At 41.0% G+C, this 18,448-nt stretch overlaps 5 protein-coding genes across 5 annotated transcripts; all 5 read right to left on the bottom strand.

Annotated features, from left to right (window-relative positions):
• Positions 1-3: 3 nt before the first annotated feature.
• On the bottom strand, positions 4-2,220 carry LOC119560962 (organic cation transporter protein-like). The gene is made up of 6 exons (XM_037874713.1): positions 2,031-2,220; positions 1,603-1,759; positions 1,274-1,532; positions 805-1,216; positions 237-743; positions 4-177 (listed from the first exon to the last, which is right to left on the bottom strand). The coding sequence occupies exons 1-6, from the start codon at positions 2,171-2,173 to the stop codon at positions 51-53; spliced, it is 1,605 nt and encodes a 534-aa protein (XP_037730641.1). The 5' UTR covers positions 2,174-2,220; the 3' UTR covers positions 4-50.
• Positions 2,221-3,474: 1,254 nt separating this feature from the next.
• Positions 3,475-5,812, bottom strand: LOC119560068 (organic cation transporter protein-like). Its single transcript, XM_037873375.1, has 6 exons — positions 5,614-5,812; positions 5,071-5,236; positions 4,742-5,000; positions 4,274-4,685; positions 3,707-4,213; positions 3,475-3,649 (listed from the first exon to the last, which is right to left on the bottom strand). Exons 1-6 carry the CDS (start codon positions 5,754-5,756, stop codon positions 3,505-3,507), a joined length of 1,632 nt encoding a protein of 543 aa, XP_037729303.1. The 5' UTR covers positions 5,757-5,812; the 3' UTR covers positions 3,475-3,504.
• Positions 5,813-8,227: 2,415 nt separating this feature from the next.
• Positions 8,228-10,513, bottom strand: LOC119560238 (organic cation transporter protein-like). The gene is made up of 6 exons (XM_037873601.1): positions 10,347-10,513; positions 9,791-9,956; positions 9,462-9,720; positions 8,995-9,406; positions 8,430-8,936; positions 8,228-8,372 (listed from the first exon to the last, which is right to left on the bottom strand). The coding sequence occupies exons 1-6, from the start codon at positions 10,487-10,489 to the stop codon at positions 8,228-8,230; spliced, it is 1,632 nt and encodes a 543-aa protein (XP_037729529.1). The 5' UTR covers positions 10,490-10,513.
• Positions 10,514-11,677: 1,164 nt separating this feature from the next.
• Positions 11,678-15,520, bottom strand: LOC119560036 (organic cation transporter protein). The gene is made up of 6 exons (XM_037873337.1): positions 15,459-15,520; positions 14,442-14,943; positions 13,975-14,375; positions 13,382-13,787; positions 13,078-13,313; positions 11,678-12,318 (listed from the first exon to the last, which is right to left on the bottom strand). The coding sequence occupies exons 2-6, from the start codon at positions 14,615-14,617 to the stop codon at positions 11,885-11,887; spliced, it is 1,653 nt and encodes a 550-aa protein (XP_037729265.1). The 5' UTR covers positions 14,618-14,943; positions 15,459-15,520; the 3' UTR covers positions 11,678-11,884.
• A 425-nt stretch (positions 15,521-15,945) lies between these two features.
• On the bottom strand, positions 15,946-18,431 carry LOC119560361 (organic cation transporter-like protein). Its single transcript, XM_037873765.1, has 6 exons — positions 18,252-18,431; positions 18,004-18,190; positions 17,684-17,942; positions 17,211-17,628; positions 16,650-17,156; positions 15,946-16,595 (listed from the first exon to the last, which is right to left on the bottom strand). The coding sequence occupies exons 1-6, from the start codon at positions 18,392-18,394 to the stop codon at positions 16,484-16,486; spliced, it is 1,626 nt and encodes a 541-aa protein (XP_037729693.1). The 5' UTR covers positions 18,395-18,431; the 3' UTR covers positions 15,946-16,483.
• Between the last annotated feature and the right edge of the window lie 17 nt (positions 18,432-18,448).

Raw genomic sequence — 18,448 nt, 5'->3', positions numbered from 1 at the left:
TTCTAGATTTTATTATACACTTAATACATTTATTATAACTACTTTGTAATTTAGCTGGCTGCCTCCAACTGAGCTTCAGACTTTTTAGACTGCAGTTTCCGTGAAAAGCAGGGAAAGAAATACCATTTCTCGCCCTTGGCAAACATCTCGCCCTCTTCTAGAGTCTGTGGAAGTTGCCTGTGGGATAAATAGGATATATAATCCGCGAATCAGGTGTACTTTTAAATAAAACTCACTTGTGCAATGTCTCCGGAAGAGCCAGACACAAACAACCGCCAATAATGAGTAGGAAGCTAATCAAAAGCGAGGGCAGTGGCTTGTAGAAGGTTCCTAAGTAGATGATGTAGGAACTGAAGAAGGCGAAGGCGTTGCCCACCACATGGATGTTGGCCACCCCTCGACCTCGCACACTAGTTGGAATAATCTCCGCAGCGTACTGGGCCTCCGCATCGTAGGCCACCACCGCTCCGAATCTCGCCAAGCACACCATGACTCCCAGGAGTACGGAGTAGTTAGCTGGGTCTAGAGTGCCCACCAGGTAACCAGTGGCAGCTGTGATAAAGGCACCTACAAACAGGGAGGCGCAGGCCATGCCCTTGCGACCTATTTTGTTCTGGAACAGGATAATGGTGAGCCCACCAGGCAGGACGACAAATCCTGAGTAGGAGAAGAGGTGGAAGGGTGATATGCCCACGCCCTCTACATTACGACTCAGGATATCGAAAGCAATTGTGATGATCATCCTGAGGAAACACAAAGAATGTTATAAAGTATGAAGTACAATTTTGTACCTTTTCAACTCACGATTTGATTAAAAGAATAATGGTGAACTTCCTCAGTCTTGGAGTCCTCAGCATGCCCATAAAGGTGTCTGAGGATTTTTTTGTGGCACTGTTCATTTTCTCGCGATAGTGTTTAATGAACTCATCGAAAACAGAGTCGTCCACTTGGCGTCCATTGAACATTGCTACGCTTTTTAGATTATTAACTGCCTTGTCGAACTTTCCCTTGGTCAACAGCCACTCCACACTTTCATGGAGGAAAACAGGGAAAAGCAGCATTCCGAGGGCAGGCAGAGAGGCTGCCCATAGGTAACTCCGCCAGTTGCCCAACCAAATGGCCATCCAGGGCGAGATCATCAGGCCAATGGAGTAGAAAACACCCAAAATGATGTTTAGCCCAAAAGTGCGGTGCTGTGGGCTCAAGTACTCGAAAACTGCAAAGTTTAGGGATTATATATACTGGAGAATATATGCTGCATAAGGTAACATACCCAAAATGTACATAAGGACATACTGAGTGTCCATAGAGAGACCGGATATGAAGCGGGTAAAGGAGAACCAAGGAAGACTTCCTACGAAGGAGGTGAAGAAATCACCAGAGGCTCCTGTCAAAGTGGACAAAACGCAGGCAGGCAGTCGTCCTATGCGATCTGCCAAGTATCCGAAGAATATACTGCCCAGGGCGGATCCAATGAAGAAGAAGGACTGACCCACTGCCAGTTTGTAGGCGTCATCGCAGACCCATTCGAGCTGTGTTCAATATTTCGGATGTCAGTGTTAGGTTACTAAATGCGTTTTCTACTTTTGGGCTGAAACATACCTCTGTGGTAACACTTTCGTAGTTACTTTCCCTTTCGAAGTCCCACGAGGAGCACTTGTAGTCCCGAGAAGGGGACAAATCTTCATCGTATTGAATAATACTGCAGGCCAGCAAGGAAGTTTTATTTCCTGGGATGAAGTCTTTTGGTGGAGAGCAGCTGAAATTGTAATCAAACCATAATAGTTATGGCAAACATGTAAGAAACTATTTTTGTTAATTTTAAAATTCAAAACTGATTATTTTAGATTTGAATTTAGTTATCCTTAAATTTGGTTATACTTTCCTAATAGTACTAATAATTTTCTTTCGAAATTGGATTTTTCATTGTTAATTCCTTTTTTTTTATTATTTAAACTATTCATATTTGTTGATATATCTTGTTAAATGTTTTCAACTATTTTTTGAGTGGATGGAAGATTTCCGCTCACCTGTGCGAAGGCGTGAAACTAATCAGCGTCTGTGAAAAGTAGTGGAGTGAGGACACTATATTTGTGTACCCATAGAGCCCCAGCAACAGGATCTGGTAGGGACCAAAGTTTCCACACTTCTCGAGGACTCGCTGCAGATCCATTTCGCCGCAAGAGCCTGCTCTGATCGCAAACAAGCGACTGATGCCAGAGAAGAGGTGGAGCAGCTGGTATATACTGTGTTCGGACGGTGGCTATATAATGCTAATACTATGCAAACAACGAATATTTGCTAGTTTATCTCACACCGGGGCATGATGAGGAAGAAAGAAAGCTTTTTAACCATTTCCGACGTCTGGCTTCTGTTTGGCGTATGTAGAGTTTTTGGACCCATATGGTGATTATTACTGTGACGCCCGCACAGCATAAGTTTGCCCTGACTTATCACTAAGTCAGTTTTACGGCCGGTAAACTGTTGCTGTACGGCAAATAGAAACAAGTCAATCTGTACAAACAACGTCTCGCTAGATTCGCACATGGTCTTCACGCGAGACTTCCAATCAGAATTTAAAATTTTGAATAAACATAATTTAAGTACAAACTAAGGCGCTTATTGAATAAAATGAGATTGCACATCCTTTTATGAAAAACGTAAAAACCAAAGATGAAGTAAACAAAAATCATCATATTATAAAAGAATATAAGACGTGATATTTCACGTACACCCACAAAGTAGATAGTAAAGGAAAAGATTCCTATTTTCCATTGACTAAGGGGGATCTTATTTGTAATTTATAGTTAACTGTTTCCGGAACCATGACCGTGATATACAGAAATTATTGTCTAGGCGCGTGCATGTAAAGTCTAAATAAGCCAAGCTTAAGCCTAGTAATTAAAAGATGTCTGGGTCTAGGATTAAACAGATCTGCGATATGGAAATGCGATCGGAATGTGATGAAATCGTGTACGTTTATTAGTGTCCGAAATCATAACATGCAATCTCAATACCTCCTTTTATGAAATACGTAAAACTAACCAGAGATGGAGTAAACAAAAATCATCATGTTATAAAAGATAATGAGACTTCTGGTTTCACACACACCAACAAAATAGATGGTAAAGGAAAAGTTTCCTATTTTCCATAGACTGGGGGAGATATTATTTGTAATTTAAAGTTCATTGTTTCCGGAACCATGACCGTGATATACAGAAATGATTGTCTAGGCGCGTGCATCTAAAGTCTAAACAAGCCAAGCTAAAGCCTGGTAATTAATAGATGTCTGGGTCGAGGATTAAACAGATCTGAGATGTGGAAATGCGATCGGAATGTGATGAAATCGGGTACGTTTATTAGTTACCAAAATCTTAGCAGCGCCTTTCTACTGCTACCCATAAAAACTAAGAGACCAGTAAACATGTTTTGATATTATTTGTATACTTTTGTATGAAAAGCTTATTGTTTTATTGTACTATTCATCTAATACATTTATTATAACTACTTTGTAATATTGCTGGCTGACTCCATCTCCAACTGAGATGCAGACTTGTTTGTTTGCTGTCTGCGTGAAAAGCAGGGAAAGAAATACCATTTCTCGCCCTTGGCAAATACCTCGCCCTCCTCAAGAGTTTGTGGGAGTTGTCTGCAGGATAAATTAAATGTATACTTATGGTAAATGTATTATGGGACCGAAACTCACTTGTGCAATGTCTCGGGAAGTGTAAGGCACAAACAACTGCCGATCAGGAGAACGAAGCTGATTAAAAGAGACGGCAACGGCCTGTAGAAAGTTCCCAAGTAGATCACATAGGAGCTGAAGAAAGCGAAGGCGTTGCCCACCACATGGATGTTGGCCACCCCTCGACCTCGCACACTGGTTGGAATAATCTCCGCCGCGTACTGGGCCTCCGCATCGTAGGCGACCACCGCTCCAAATCTTCCCAGGCTCACCATGAACCCTAGGAGAATGGAGTATTCCGCTGGATCAAGGGTGGCCACCAAGTAACCAGTGGCTGCCGTGATTATGGCACCTACAAAAAGCGAAGCACAGGCCATGCCCTTTCTTCCGATTTTGTTTTGGAACAGGATTATTGCGAGGCCTGCGGGCACGTAGCAGAATCCCGAGTAGGAAAAGAGATGGAAGGGCGATATGCCCACGCCTTCCACGTTACGACTTAGGATGTCAAAAGTTATGGTAACGATCATTCTTAAAAGATGTGATGGAAGTTAGAAAGAACATAAATATTGTGCTTATCACTAAACTTACGATTTGATCAACAGGATAATGGTGAACTTTCTAAGTCTTGGCGTTCTTAGCATGCCCGCAAAGGTATCCGAAGTTTTCTTCTGCGCATTATTTTGCTTTTCGCGATAGTATTTTATGAACTCATCGTAAACAGAGTCGTCCACTTGGCGTCCATTGAACTTGGCAACGCTCTTTAGGTTACTAACCGCTTTATCGAACTTTCCTTTCGTCAACAGCCATTCGGCGCTTTCGTGGAGAAATACAGGGAAGAGCAGCATTCCGAGGGCAGGCAGAGAGGCTGCCCATAGGTAACTCCGCCAGTTTCCCAACCAAATAGCCATCCAGGGGGAAATCACCAGACCAATGCAATAGAAGATTCCCAAGATAAAGTTGAGCCCAAAGGTGCGGTGTTTTGGGCTCAGGTACTCAAAAACTGCAAGCATTGTACTTTTAACATTCTGAATTAAAATTCAAGTTGAGCTTACATACCCAAAATGTACATGAGAACATATTGGGTGTCCATTGAAAGACCGGATATAAAGCGGGTGACGGAGAACCAAGGAAGACTTCCTACGAAGGAGGTAAAGAAATCACCAGAGGCTCCTGTCAAAGTGGACAAAACGCAGGCAGGCAGTCGTCCTATGCGATCTGCCAAGTATCCGAAGAATATACTGCCCAGGGCGGATCCAATGAAGAAGAAGGACTGACCCACTGCCAGTTTGTAGGCGTCGTCGCAGACCCATTCGAGCTGTGTTCAATGTTTCGGATGTCAGTGTTAGGTTACTTAATGCGTTTTATACTTTTGGGCTGAAACATACCTCTGTGGTAACACTTTCGTAGTTACTTTCCCTTTCGAAGTCCCACGAGGAGCACTTGTAGTCCCGAAAAGATGAAAGATCTTCATCGTATTGAATAATACTGCAGGTCAGCAAGGAAGTGGAGTATGTGGAATTCCGGGAAAAGTCCTCTTTTGGCAGAGAGCAACTGAAATATTAACATTTATGATTAGTAATTTGTAAAAAAAAAATTAAAGTGTGGAACCAAAATGCTTTTACATTCTTATATAAAAAAATTGTTGATCATTTCTTTATTTTGTATATTAATCTTTACATTAATATCTTACTCTTTATTAAATGTTCAGACTTTGCATTGTATAACATCATGCGTAACTTAAATCGCGTAATATGTTTTAAATTTCAAAATCATTTTTAATGGTTTTCCTTGGGAACGTATTTTAATTTTTCATTGATTTGTATTCTTATTCATGTAATTTAAAATTAAATTGGTTGGTTCACTTTTGTATACAAATATTTTGTGGATTCGAATTTCATCATTTCTTATTATTGTGGATAATCGCTTACCTGTACGATGGCGTGAAGCTAATGATGGTCTGCGAAAAATAGTGCAGCGAGGACACAATATTTGTGTATCCGAACAGGCCCAGCAGAAGGATTTGATACGGGCCAAAGTTGCCGCATTTTTCCAGGGCACTTTGGAGATCCATTTCGCCACTCGAAAGCGCTGCGATCGCGAGTCAGCGACTGATGTCGACGAAGGGGTCCGAGCACCTGGTATTTAGCCGTTTCTGGGTGCTTGCTATAATGCGCTAATACACTGCAAACACCGAAGATCTGCAGCCAGTTTATCTCACACGGGGGGCATTAGATATAAGGAAAGCGTTTGAACAATTCCCGACGTCTGGCTTCTGTTCTGTGGGGTACAGAGAGCTTTTCCAAATCCCATAGGTTCTTTATTAATGTGTCGCCCGCAAAAGCATAATAAAGCGCTGTCTTATCTGTATGGCACCTATATACAATTTCAATACACTTAAGGTAAGGTAAATCCAAATAAACAATGTCTGGTTGGTATTACACTGATTTACAGTTTGATTCATTCAATTAGAGTTTATGTTATTGTAGCCTTTATGTTTTGAAAAACAAAAACAAGATGAAACGTTATAGTCAAGTCACTCGACTATAAAACAAAGCAAAATCCAGTGCGTTCCGATAAGCGGCACACACCACCGATGCCAGCGCCACGCCATCTAGCGGACGGTAGCGGTACTACTGACCATGCCAAAGTCGGCTAAGACTTTGTACCATTTTCTGCATTTGTAAAGGGGGTTGATCAATAAAATTAATTTATACCTGCACTGAATCTTTAAAAATGTGGGCGCCAGACAGGCTTTAGCGTTATGAGCATCAGAGCATCAGTTTTCTGTTTGCTCACTGACAAAACAAAATAAATCTAGAACACTCTTACTCTCTAATATGCACTCCTTTTTTCTTATAATTGGTTTTACTTGTGCATTGTTTTGTCAGAACTCTGAAATCTAAAACCTAATAACAAAACAAATAGATGCATTTTATTACTCACTCACTAAACCTTTTTTTGAAAAGAGCAAATCCAAAAAAGTGTTTGAGTCGTAGAGTAAAAGGGTATACCAGATTCGTTGGGACGTATGTAACATGTAGAATGAAGCGTTTTCGACCCTATGAAGTATAAACATTCTTGATCAGGGTCACTTGCCGAGTCGCTCGAAAACTATAAAAACTTACAAAGTTGGAATAAGCATGCAGGTTCTTGAGATTTCTGCGCAGCGTAAGTTTTTTCAGCGAAGGCCAAGAGTAAAGCCCACAAGCCGCTCAAAGCTGTTGCGCCTATAGTTTTAACGATAAAATAAAAATTTTAAGTGCTCCACTCGGACCTTTCATAAAGAAGTTATAACCATATAATGTAATCACCTCTAGGTGACACTCCGAAGTTTCGGAAAAAGGCGCTTTGCTACTTGCATATCTCCATCTTGCTTGCACACGCTTTAGCGGAGTAACTGGGTATCTGCTAGTCGAGCCACTCGACTATAGGGATCTTTCTGCAGAAAAATGGTGGGCGAGATGTAGTGTGGTTTTTTCGATTCCCATTTGGGTTTTGAAACTTACCAAGTAACCACATTTATTTTGGGTTTAGTTAAACACCTTAAGTAAGAACAGGTGATAATTGATTTCATTTACGAAAATAAACCTGTTTTGATATTCTAAATAAGTTGCATTACAGAAAAGTCGTTTTTTTTAACCAAAAACTTTTGTGTTTGTATTCCGAATTTTAAATATACATGGGAATGTGAGTTGATTTCAACTGTTCTTAGCACTTCTTTTGTAGATCACTTGTATGGGCTTTGAAGGCATTCTTCAGGCGCTGAGGAAAATAAAGGTAAAGCCGGTCTTACGGACAGTATCGCTTGGGACCCATGGGGTGCTTTTTAATGTGACGTCCGCACAGCATAAGTTTGCCCTGATTTATCTTTTAGGCAGTTTTACGGCCCAGTTAACTGTTGCTGTCTGGCAAATAGAAACAAGTAAATCTTTACAAACAACGTCTCGCTGATTTTACACATTTTTTTCACACGAGACTCTCAACAAGAACTTACAATTTTTGGATAAACATAATTTAAAAACAAACTAACTTCTTTTTCTAACGCTAAAAAGAAAAAAACAGGGTTTGAGTAAGCAAAAATCATAATTTTATTATATAAGAGAATATAAAATTCACCCACACTCAAAAAATAAATATTTTAACTTACTTATTTTACAATAAATCCATGGTAAAAAGAAACTTCCCCACAACTTTTTGCTATGGAACAAATGAATGGTATTTGTTATTTATAATTCTTTGTTTCCGTTCTATAAGCGCGATCTAAAGAATTATATATATAATTCTTTTGATGTAGCCAACTAAAGTAAGGATACTCCTAATTAAGGACTAGTAACTAATAGATGTGATATGATGAAATCGGGTACGCTTATTTTTATTAGGGTCTGAATCCATATAACCAGTAATTCATGGCTTAGCAGCGCCTTTCTACTGCTACCCATAAAACTAAGAGACCAGTAAACATGTTTTGATATTATTTGTATACTTTCGTATGAAAAGCTTATTGTTTTATTATACTATACATCTTATGCATTTATACATTTATTATAACATCTTTGTAATATTGCTGGCTGACTCCGACTGAGATGAAGATTTATTTGTTTGCTGTCTGCGTGAAATGCAGGGAAAGAAATACCATTTCTCGCCCTGGGCAAATACCTCGCCCTCCTCCAGAGTTTGCGGGAGATCTCTGCAGGATAAACTTAATATATATTCATGAAAAAGGTTTTATGTATAAAAATCTCACTTGTTCAGTGTTTCTGGAAGAGTCAGGCATAAACAACTGCCGATCAGGAGAACGAAGCTGATTAGAAGAGACGGCAACGGCCTGTAGAACGTTCCCAAGTAGATCACGTAGGAGCTGAAGAAGGCAAAGCCGTTGCCCACCACATGAATGTTGGCTACTCCTCGACCTCGCACACTGGTTGGAATAATCTCCGCAGCGTACTGGGTCTCCGAATCGTAGGCCACCACTCCTCCGTATCTTCCCAGGCCCACCATGAATCCCAAGAGAACGGAGTAGTTCGCTGGATCGAGGGTGGCTACCAAGTAACCAGTGACCGCCGTAATAATAGCACCCACAAAAAGCGAGGCGCAGGCCATGCCCTTTCGACCGATTTTGTTTTGGAACAGGATTATGGTGAGACCGGCGGGCAGGTAGCAGAGTCCTGAGTAGGAGAAGAGCTTAAAGGGCGATATTCCCACGCCTTCCACGTTACGACTTAGGATGTCAAAAGCCATTGCAACGATCATTCTGAGAAGATGTAATGGGAGTTAGAAATGACAAATATATTTGTCTTAACCATACTCACGATTTAATCAATAGAACTACTGTGAACTTTCGCAGTCTTGGTGTCCTCAACATGCCCATAAATGTATCCGAAGATTTATTCTGCGAATTTTGTAGTTTCTCGCGATAGTGTTTGATAAACTCATCGAAAACAGAGTCGTCCACTTGGCGTCCATTGAACTTGGCGACGCTTTTAAGGTTACTAACTGCCTTATCGAACTTTCCCTTGGTTAACAGCCACTCGGCGCTTTCATGAAGAAACACAGGAAAAAGCAGCGTACCGAGGGCTGGAAGAGATGCTGCCCATAGATACCTCCGCCAGTTTCCCAACCAAATAGCCATCCAGGGGGAAATCACTAGACCAATGCAATAGAAGATTCCCAAGACTATGTTTAGCCCGAAGGTGCGGTGTTGGGGGCTCAGGTACTCGAAAACTGCAGGGATTGTAATTTAACTTGACTAAATTATGTTAAAGTAGAGCTTACATACCCAAAATGTACATAAGGACATACTGAGTGTCCATAGAAAGACCGGAAATGAAGCGGGTGAAGCAGAACCAGGGCAGACTTCCTACAAAAGAGGTGAAGAAATCTCCAGAGGCTCCTGTCAAAGTGGACAAGACGCAGGCAGGCAGTCTTCCAATGCGATCAGCCAAATATCCGAAGAATATAGTACCCAGGGCAGATCCGATGAAGAAGAACGACTGACCCACTGCCAGTTTGTAGGCGTCGTCGCAAACCCATTCGAGCTATATTCATTATTTCGGACATCAGTGTTAGGTGACTAAGAGCTTTTTCTACTTTTGGGCTGAAATATACCTCTGTGGTAACGCTCTCGTAGTTACTTTCCCTTTCGAAGTCCCACGAGGTACATTTGTAGTCCCGAAGAGATGAAAGATCTTCATCGTATTGAATAACACTGCAGGTCAGCAGGGAAGTGGAATACGTGGAATTCTGCGGAAAATACTCTTTTGGTGGAGAGCACCTAAAATAATTTAATTTTGGGTAAGAACATATTTTTATAAAATTCTCTTTTAATTTTAAGTCCGAAAAATGTGTTGATCATTTTAAAATGAAATACCGATTTTTAAGCCATTTATACAATTTAAGTCAAAGTCGTAACGTATAAAAAGAGCAGATGTAATCTGATAAAAATATTACTTTATTTTGTATAACGATTTAAAATCATAATTGATTGGTTTGTTTTTGGAATTTAACTTGAACTTTTACCATTGGTTTTATAATGTTTAATTAAGTTTACATAAAGTTTATTTCAAATTATTTAAATGCATAAGTTTAAAAAGCTTTAAGTTTATTTTTTGTTGGGTCGAGTTTCATCATTCCTTATCAGTGTGGATGTGAATTTCCAGCTCACCTGTGCGACGGCGTAAAACTAATGATGGATTGCGAGAAATAGTGCAGCGATGACAAAATATTCGAGTATCCATAGAGTACGAGCAACGTGATTTGGTACGGACCGAAGTTGCCACATTTCTCCAGGGTACTCTGGAGATCCATTTTGGCACACGAAACTGATGCGATCGCGAGTCAGCGACTGATGTCGATGAAGGGCTTGGGCATCTGTTATATATCCGACTTTGGGGCTGGATATAGTGCGCTTATACACTGCAAACACCGATCTGCTCCTAGTTTATCTCGAACGGGGCTTCTGTTCTGTGGGGTGAGAGTTTTACCGAATCCCATGGGATTTTTATCAATGTGACGCCCGCTCCGTCCTATCTATATGGCAGTTTTACCATTCCAATATACTTAAAGTTTCTTGCAAATATAAACAGGGAATTAAATTCAAATAAACAATGGCGCGTCCGTTTCATACTGATTTACAGTTTGATATTTAATTTCAACAAGAATTTCGATTATTGCTCATGTTTTGAAAAATAACAAAAAATAGTATGTTTGAACTTAATTTGTAATTGTTCTTATTTTCAGCGTATATATTTTTCATAGTTCGTACATAGCTGGTGAAACGGTTTTCTGTTTTCTCAGTGATGAAAGAGAAGAAACCCACTTCATTTTCTTACTCTATGAAATGTACTCTTATTTTCTTCCAATGAGTTGTCAGAACTCTTAAATCTTTCTCCTAAAAACAAAATAAAGGAAGACATTTGATTATTTACCTACCGAAACTGTGTTTTTTTAATGGGCAAAGCCAAAAAAGTTTCTGAGCAAAGTGTCTTTTTACTATTAGTGTTTACCCTGCGACGAAATAATGAATGGGTTTTCATATGGGTTTTGAAATTTCAAAATAAACCACATTAACTTTAAGTCTAGTTAAGCAGCAGTACAAATTCTATAACTTTTTTCCCATATCTAAACGTCAAGATGATTACTACAAGAGATTTAATCAAAGTACACTTTCTTGTTTGTATTTCGAGCCCCAAATATAGATATCACTGGAAACTGATTTAAACTGTTACGTTCCGACTTCTCTCTTGACGTGTCAGTAAATAAAGGTTTTTTGTATAACTCCTTGAAGGTGTAAAAAGTTTTTTGCGGCTTTGTTGTTTAGGTTGTGCACAGACTTACAGTTTGGGACATTTAAGTAGAATTTTGTCTATTACGATCTACAAGTTTTCAACGTTCAATTTTAAGCAGAATGCTTGTTAACCACATACATTTTAATCTATAAAAACATTATTTAGTGTAACGTTTCCAAATCTTTATCCATGCCAAACGACAGCTGTATAACCAATATTAAAATATCAATTTATTGCTTTCTCACTTTTCTATTGTACACATTTGGTAAACTTATTCTACAACTGTATTTTATGTCTTGGACACCGTTTCTCATTTTATATACACTAACAATTTGGTGGGCTCTACAGAAAACTACAACTGCAGTGATAAAACCCAACCGACTTCCGCTGCCTAAAAGTATATTTTTAGTATTTACTAAAAGTAGACGGCCGATTCCGTCGATTGCGAGTACATCTTGACGTTTTGGGTGTCCAGAGTGGCTGCTGATTGGGTGCGTTTCTCCAGGAAGCTGAAGGTGTACCAGCGATCGCTCTTCCCGAAATTCTCCCCATCCTCCAGGGAAGTGGGCAAAGTGCGATGAAGGGTTTCCGGCAGCAGGAGGCAGAGACAAGCCCCCAGCAAGGACAGCACGCCCAGGATAATCTCGGGGAGCGGCGAGAAGATGCTCCTCGTATACAGGATGTAGGCACTGAAGAAGGTGAAGGCGTAGCCGGCCACATGGACTGCAGCCACTCCCTGACCCCGAACGCAGGTGGGGATCAGCTCGGTGGCATACTGGGCTCCCGAGTTGTAGGCCACTGTTACTCCAAAACGACCCACCACGGAGAGGCTTACCAGCAGGGTGGTGGCTGTACGTGAGAAAAAATATATTTGACTTAATAAAGGATAATATGTTTCTTTTTTAAATTCATAAAATAATAATTATGAAAGTAAATCGTTTTTATATTAAAAAGTTTAAGATCAAAATGCTCACTTGATTTTATTTTTATTTAACACTGTCATATAAACTAGTTCTTTTATTTGGTAAGGCAAATTAATAAGGGAAAATAATTTCAAAATTGTAATAAATTTGTTGGTAATGCATTAATATCACTGAGATGGTGATTAAAATAGGATATATTTTATAACAGTAAATAAATAATAGAATGTTTAAATAAAAATCCCAGATTTTTAAGTTTTGAAAATACCAATTACATAGCAATTCAAATGATAAAATTAAGGTCGGAGCAGTGATTGAAATTATCTGGATGTTAATAAGATGGATAGACCAAAAATATTTGCTGTGTATGGAGCTATTTTAAGTATTGACGTTACTTGCTCCCTTAATAAAGTTGGCTTAAAATTATTTAAAGCATTTTTACTGTGCTGATATATCCGTTCATTCTTTGATAACACTTTAATCTCCGCTTAAAATCCAGGTATTATATATTGACGATTTTGTCCAAGAATTATCATTGTTAAAAACTATTTTTAAGAAGTTTACTATTTTCTACTGATATATCAGTTCATTTTTCGATAGGACATAAATCTCCAGTTAAAAGCAACTATTAAATTCCCATTACTCAACTCTGCACAATATACCCCCCAGCTGATCGGGCTGAACTCACTCTTATCCGATGCTGCGGCGGCGAAGATGATGCCCCCGGTGACCGAGATGAAAATGCCACTCAGCAGCAGGGAGGCGGAGGCCATCGCCTTGCGACCGATGCGATCTTGCAGGGCGATGATCAGCAGGCAGGCCGGCAGAATCGCGGTGGCGCTCAGCGAGAACATCACAAATGGCGAAATGCCAAGGCCCTGAACGTTTCGCGATACGGCATCGTAGCACAGGGTGATGACCATGCTGCGCGTGTTGTGGGTGTTCGAAATTAGTAGAATTCACCTGAAATCAAAAAACCCATCAAAACTCACGACTTGAAGAAGAGGATGAGCGTGTTGCGGCGCAGGCGGGGCGTCTTGAACAGGTCAAACAGATGGGGCGAGGCCTTCTGGTTTTGCTGGCTGAACTTGCACTCCTCGATGAACTCCTCGAAGGCACTCTCCTCCACCCGCCGCCCATTTATCTTGGCCACCCGCTTCAGGCAGACCACTGCCTTCTCATACTTCTGCTTCGAAATCAGCCACTGAATGCTTTCGGGGACTATAAAGTAGAAGAGTGGCACCACCAGCAGGGGCAAGGAGGTGGCCAGCAGGAATCCCCGCCAGCTGCGCATGAGCACGGCGATCCAGGGTGCCGCCATGGAGCCTAGACAGTAGAACAATCCTATGCAGATGCTCAGGCCAAGGGTTCGAACCGAGGGACGCATGTACTCCATTACTAAAAGGAAAAATTAAAACCCAGACATGTATCTAAAACTAGTCTCATCCAAAGGGATTTGACTGTGCATTGATTTTAACTTTCGAAGATGATTTATAAATAAGGGTCTTTAACAAAGTTACTTTATATCAGAGGTGCTTAGATATTACTTAGTGTAGTAACAGCTCATAATGTGTTTCCAACTCACCCAGAATATACATCATCACAAAGTTGCTATCCGTGGCAATGCCCGATATCATGCGGAAAATGCAGAAGAGCGTGACATTGGTGCTCCAGATGGTCAGTAGATTCCCACTCATGGCTATCAAATTGGCCACGATCAGGATGGGAAGACGGCCGACCACGTCCGCCAGGTAGCCCAGCACCATGGAGCCCACCACAGAGCCCACAAAGAACATGGACTGGCCGAGGGTGAGCTTCCAGGCATCGGCGCACACCCAGTCCATCTCGCTGGGAAAGCTCTGGTAGCCCATGTAGAGCTCGTAGTCATAACTAAAGCAGGTATTCGAACTGCTAATATTCCTGTCCAGGGGCAGGCAGCTTGACTCATCCGGCGGTTCGAAGTTGGCGGGCAAACCGTCTGCACACCTGGGCGTATGAGCAGTGCGTTAAGTATACGACGCGATGGACAGCGAACTTGCATATTATACTTACCAGTATTTTGGAACGAAGCTGATGATCGTCTGGGAGTAGTAGTGCAGGGCCGACAGCACGTTGATCACACAGAAGAGCAGCAGCATTATCAGCTGAAGCCGGCTGAAGTCGCCGCACTTCTCCAGAATCTTGTCCACCTCCAGCATTGTGTTCTTGCGCACTCGCACCACTTGCATCCACTCACGTTTCTACCCGGGAATCGGAATCCGAATCGGAATCGGAATCGGAATCGAGATGAGCCTGGCCACGACGACAAGACTCAAGACTCCGACTCATCTTCGCCACGGCATCTGCGATCCGCTTAATTGCCTGCGTTGAATTTCTCTTAATTTCCAAAACCAATTAGTGCGCTCGGCGATTCTTGCCAGAACGAAATCAGAAATAATTCGTGTAGATTATGTTTGACAGCTGGGGTCTCTCGTCAGATGTCGTTTGAATTACTACAAAACAACGAAAACTAGCTGTAGGTCGTTAAGTCGCAGCTGTTGAAGTAGCCCCTTAACTGAAATTTGAAATGTATTCAGTAACATTACTTGAATATTCAGTTTCAGTTTAAAATTTAAGAATTATATTGATAAAATAATGTATAATTCTTATGTTAATACACGTATGTTAAACATTGCGAAAATCCGAAATCCAAGGCCTACAAGTTTATTGCACTTTATAAATATAGCACGATTTTATTTATGTTTTTTGTGATATATATTATTTAAGCTATGCATTTCTTAACAAAACCATGAGCACTTTTTGTTTCAGATATAATTTTATATTCCCACATCACAATAATTTTTAAAGGTAACTACACATAATTAAAAAATGATAGTAAAGTCTAACAAGTTTTGCCGTCTTTATATTTTATTACACTTATTCGCGTTCTTAGGACTTGGAATAGGTTAGACGGCTAGCAGATGCGTGTTAGAACACATCGTAAAATTTGCGATAAGGAACAGACTTTCGGCTGCATCCGAAACAACCTGCCGCAGTTGAACTCTGTATAAGTACTATATAGCCACTGACCGGGAATTGCGCGTCTCCGGCGAAATTGCGATGTCAACCGCACGGAACGAAAGTAAAGTTTGATATGGGGCTTTCGACTTGCCGGCAGTCGTATTTTTGTGAAAATGAAATTGCCAAATACACGAAAGAATGCCATATGAGATTGTATCAATCGCGGGATACTCATTACAGATGTTATTGCAAACAAACTTGCGAATTAATGATTTTAGGTGGTAATAGACTGATAGAATTTTAATTTGCTTCATCACTTTTCCCTTGCCCATTATGCCTATATAGGATATATAGTTTATTTCTATTTGCAAGGCATACTCCTTATTCTACTGGGAACAAATAATTTCGACGATGGAGTGCTCAAAATTTTAGGCCTTTGTTATTGCTGACTACTATGATGAGGAGATAAATATAGATTTTTGGGTTCGGTGATTGCAAACATGCAATGCAGTTTATTTACAGTTATTACAGCAACGATTTAATTTGTGACGTAAAATCAGGCATACCTGTTTAAATTGTAAGCAGATAGGCCTTTAGTGTATTATATCTTTACAAAATGGTTATTTCGAATTGGCTGCAATGCATTTATCTATGTGACTAAGCAAAAAAAACATCTTAGAAAATATAGAAAAAATAATATCTTTCTTTTATAAGCTTTAGTTTGTCCGCTTTCAGATTTTGTTGTTGTTGTAGTGATTATTTAAAAAGCGTGTTATTTGGCATTGACATCTGTAATCAGTGGTCTTTTGTATAATTTTGTTGGATGTCAGTGTGTAAGGTAAAATTATCGTTTGCAAATTATAGACCTTTGTTGTGACGGTACTGTTCTAGTTAGTATTCAGTTTAAAAAACCGTATATTTTTTGAATAGGGTCAAAACTCATTCTTTTGATTGTGCAGATTACCCTTGAGTTTGAATGATATTATATTAATCTTTCGAAAATATATTTAATCAGTCTTCGGGCAGGATATTTTATCAGATGACAATGTGCCATGTACAATGATTTCTATAAAATAAGTCCCTTCCATTTCGAGTTACACACATTCATCCTTAGTATTTTCTTCTTTTTTGTGAAAGCAAGGAAAGTATAGGAAGCTCTCGTTTAGGGCAAAGTTTTCCCCATCCGCCAAGGTTTCGGGTAGCTTTCTGGTAAGAAAGGAGACATAAATAACAAACCAAGATGTAGTAATATAAACCTACTTGTTCAAAGTTTCTGGTAAAGTCAGGCAGAGTCCGGCACCGAAAAACATCAAGCAGCTGATAAAGATCGAGGGGAGGGGCTTGTAGTAGTGGGCCAGGTAGATCACATAGAAGGCCAGTGAGCTGGAGGCCAGACCCACCACATGAATGTTGGAGACCGCCTGGCCCCTCACACTGGTCGGAATGATCTCCGCCGCATATTGGATCTCCGCATCGTAGGAGACTGTGGCTCCAAATCGGCCCAGACCCACCATGATAGCCAGTAGTAGGGCGTTTTCCGTGGGATCCAAGTGGGCAATCAGGAAGCCCGTCGTCGTGGTGATGAGTCCACCCACAAAGAGGGCGGAGCAGGCCATGCCCTTGCGGCCGATCTTGTTCTGCAGAAGCAGGATGGCCACTCCCGCGGGCAGATAGACGATCGAGGTAAAGGAAAAGAGCTTGAAGGGCGAGGTGCCCAGGCCCTCCATATTGCGATTGATCACATCACAAGAGAGCGTTATGATGACTCTAAAAGGGAAAGAGGTATCACGGAGGTTACTTAATTTAAAGGGAAGAACTTACGACTTGAGCAGCAAAGTCAAAGTAAATCGACGCAAACGAGGTGTTTTCAGCATGGCGAGGAAGGTGTCCTCCTGACCATTTAGCTTGTATTCTCGTTGAGCTCTTTCGCGATAATATTTGACGAACTCGTCGAAAATAGTCTCCTCCACATGGCGGCCATTGAACTTGGCCACCTTCTTTAGGCAGGCCACCGCCTCATCGTACTTCTTCTTGGTCAACAGCCACTGGGCACTTTCGCAGATCAGGAAGGGATATATAAGGACACCCAGAGCTGGAAGAGATGCCAGCCAGAGGTAGCGACGCCAGTTGCCTATCCAGATGGCGGCCCAGGGGGAGGTCATCAGTCCAAAACAGTAGAAAATGGCCAAAATGATGTTGAGGCCAAAGGTTCGGCTCTTGGGGCTCAGGTACTCGAAGACTGGGAATATTAATAATAAATATTTTTATTAATTTATTTTATTTAAATAACTTACCCAAGATATACATGAGGTAGTACATGGTATCAGTGGACAGTCCCGACATAAATCTGGAGAAGGCGAACCAGGGCAGAGTGTACACAAAGGAGGTAATAAAGTCACCCGTAGCTCCAAACAAGGTGGCCATTAGCAGAGATGGCAGGCGACCTATTTGATCCGAGAGATAACCAAAGATAATGGTGCCCACCACAGATCCCATAAAGAAGAAGGACTGACCCACCGCTGGATGGTGGGATTTGTCACAAACCCATTTGAGCTGTAAGTAAAAAGGGGGTATAACTAAATAATCATTATAATAATATATTCTTATTAGGAACCTCGGTGGTAATGCTTTCGTAGCCACTCTCTCTTTTGAAAATCCAATCCTTGCATTCACGCCCCTCTGCCACTACGCCCATGCCATTGACCACGCCCAAAAGGGGAGTGCAGGATGAGGCGGAAATGTTTGAGTACACAGAGCGAAGCTCCTTGACACTGAGACCCTGGAGGTCAACATGGGAGCACCTGTATAGGAAAAATTAGGTACACCTTAGAGGGAAACCCTTACGTCATTATTATCACTCACCAATGCTCGGGTGTAAAGGTGATGAGGGTCTGCGAGAAGTAGTGCAGCGACCCCAGAATATTTGTATAGCCGTACAGTAAAAGGATCACCACTTGAAACCTCCCATAGTTTCCACACTTATCCAGAACCTCACTAAAATCCATTTTTTGTGACTGGAATTTTTTGGACCGACTGGCTATTTCCAACTCTCTTTGGGA

This window comes from Drosophila subpulchrella, unplaced genomic scaffold, assembly GCF_014743375.2.
Source record: "Drosophila subpulchrella strain 33 F10 #4 breed RU33 unplaced genomic scaffold, RU_Dsub_v1.1 Primary Assembly Seq354, whole genome shotgun sequence".
NCBI classification, from domain to species: Eukaryota; Metazoa; Arthropoda; class Insecta; order Diptera; family Drosophilidae; genus Drosophila; species Drosophila subpulchrella.
This window is presented reverse-complemented; position numbering and strand designations above follow the sequence as displayed.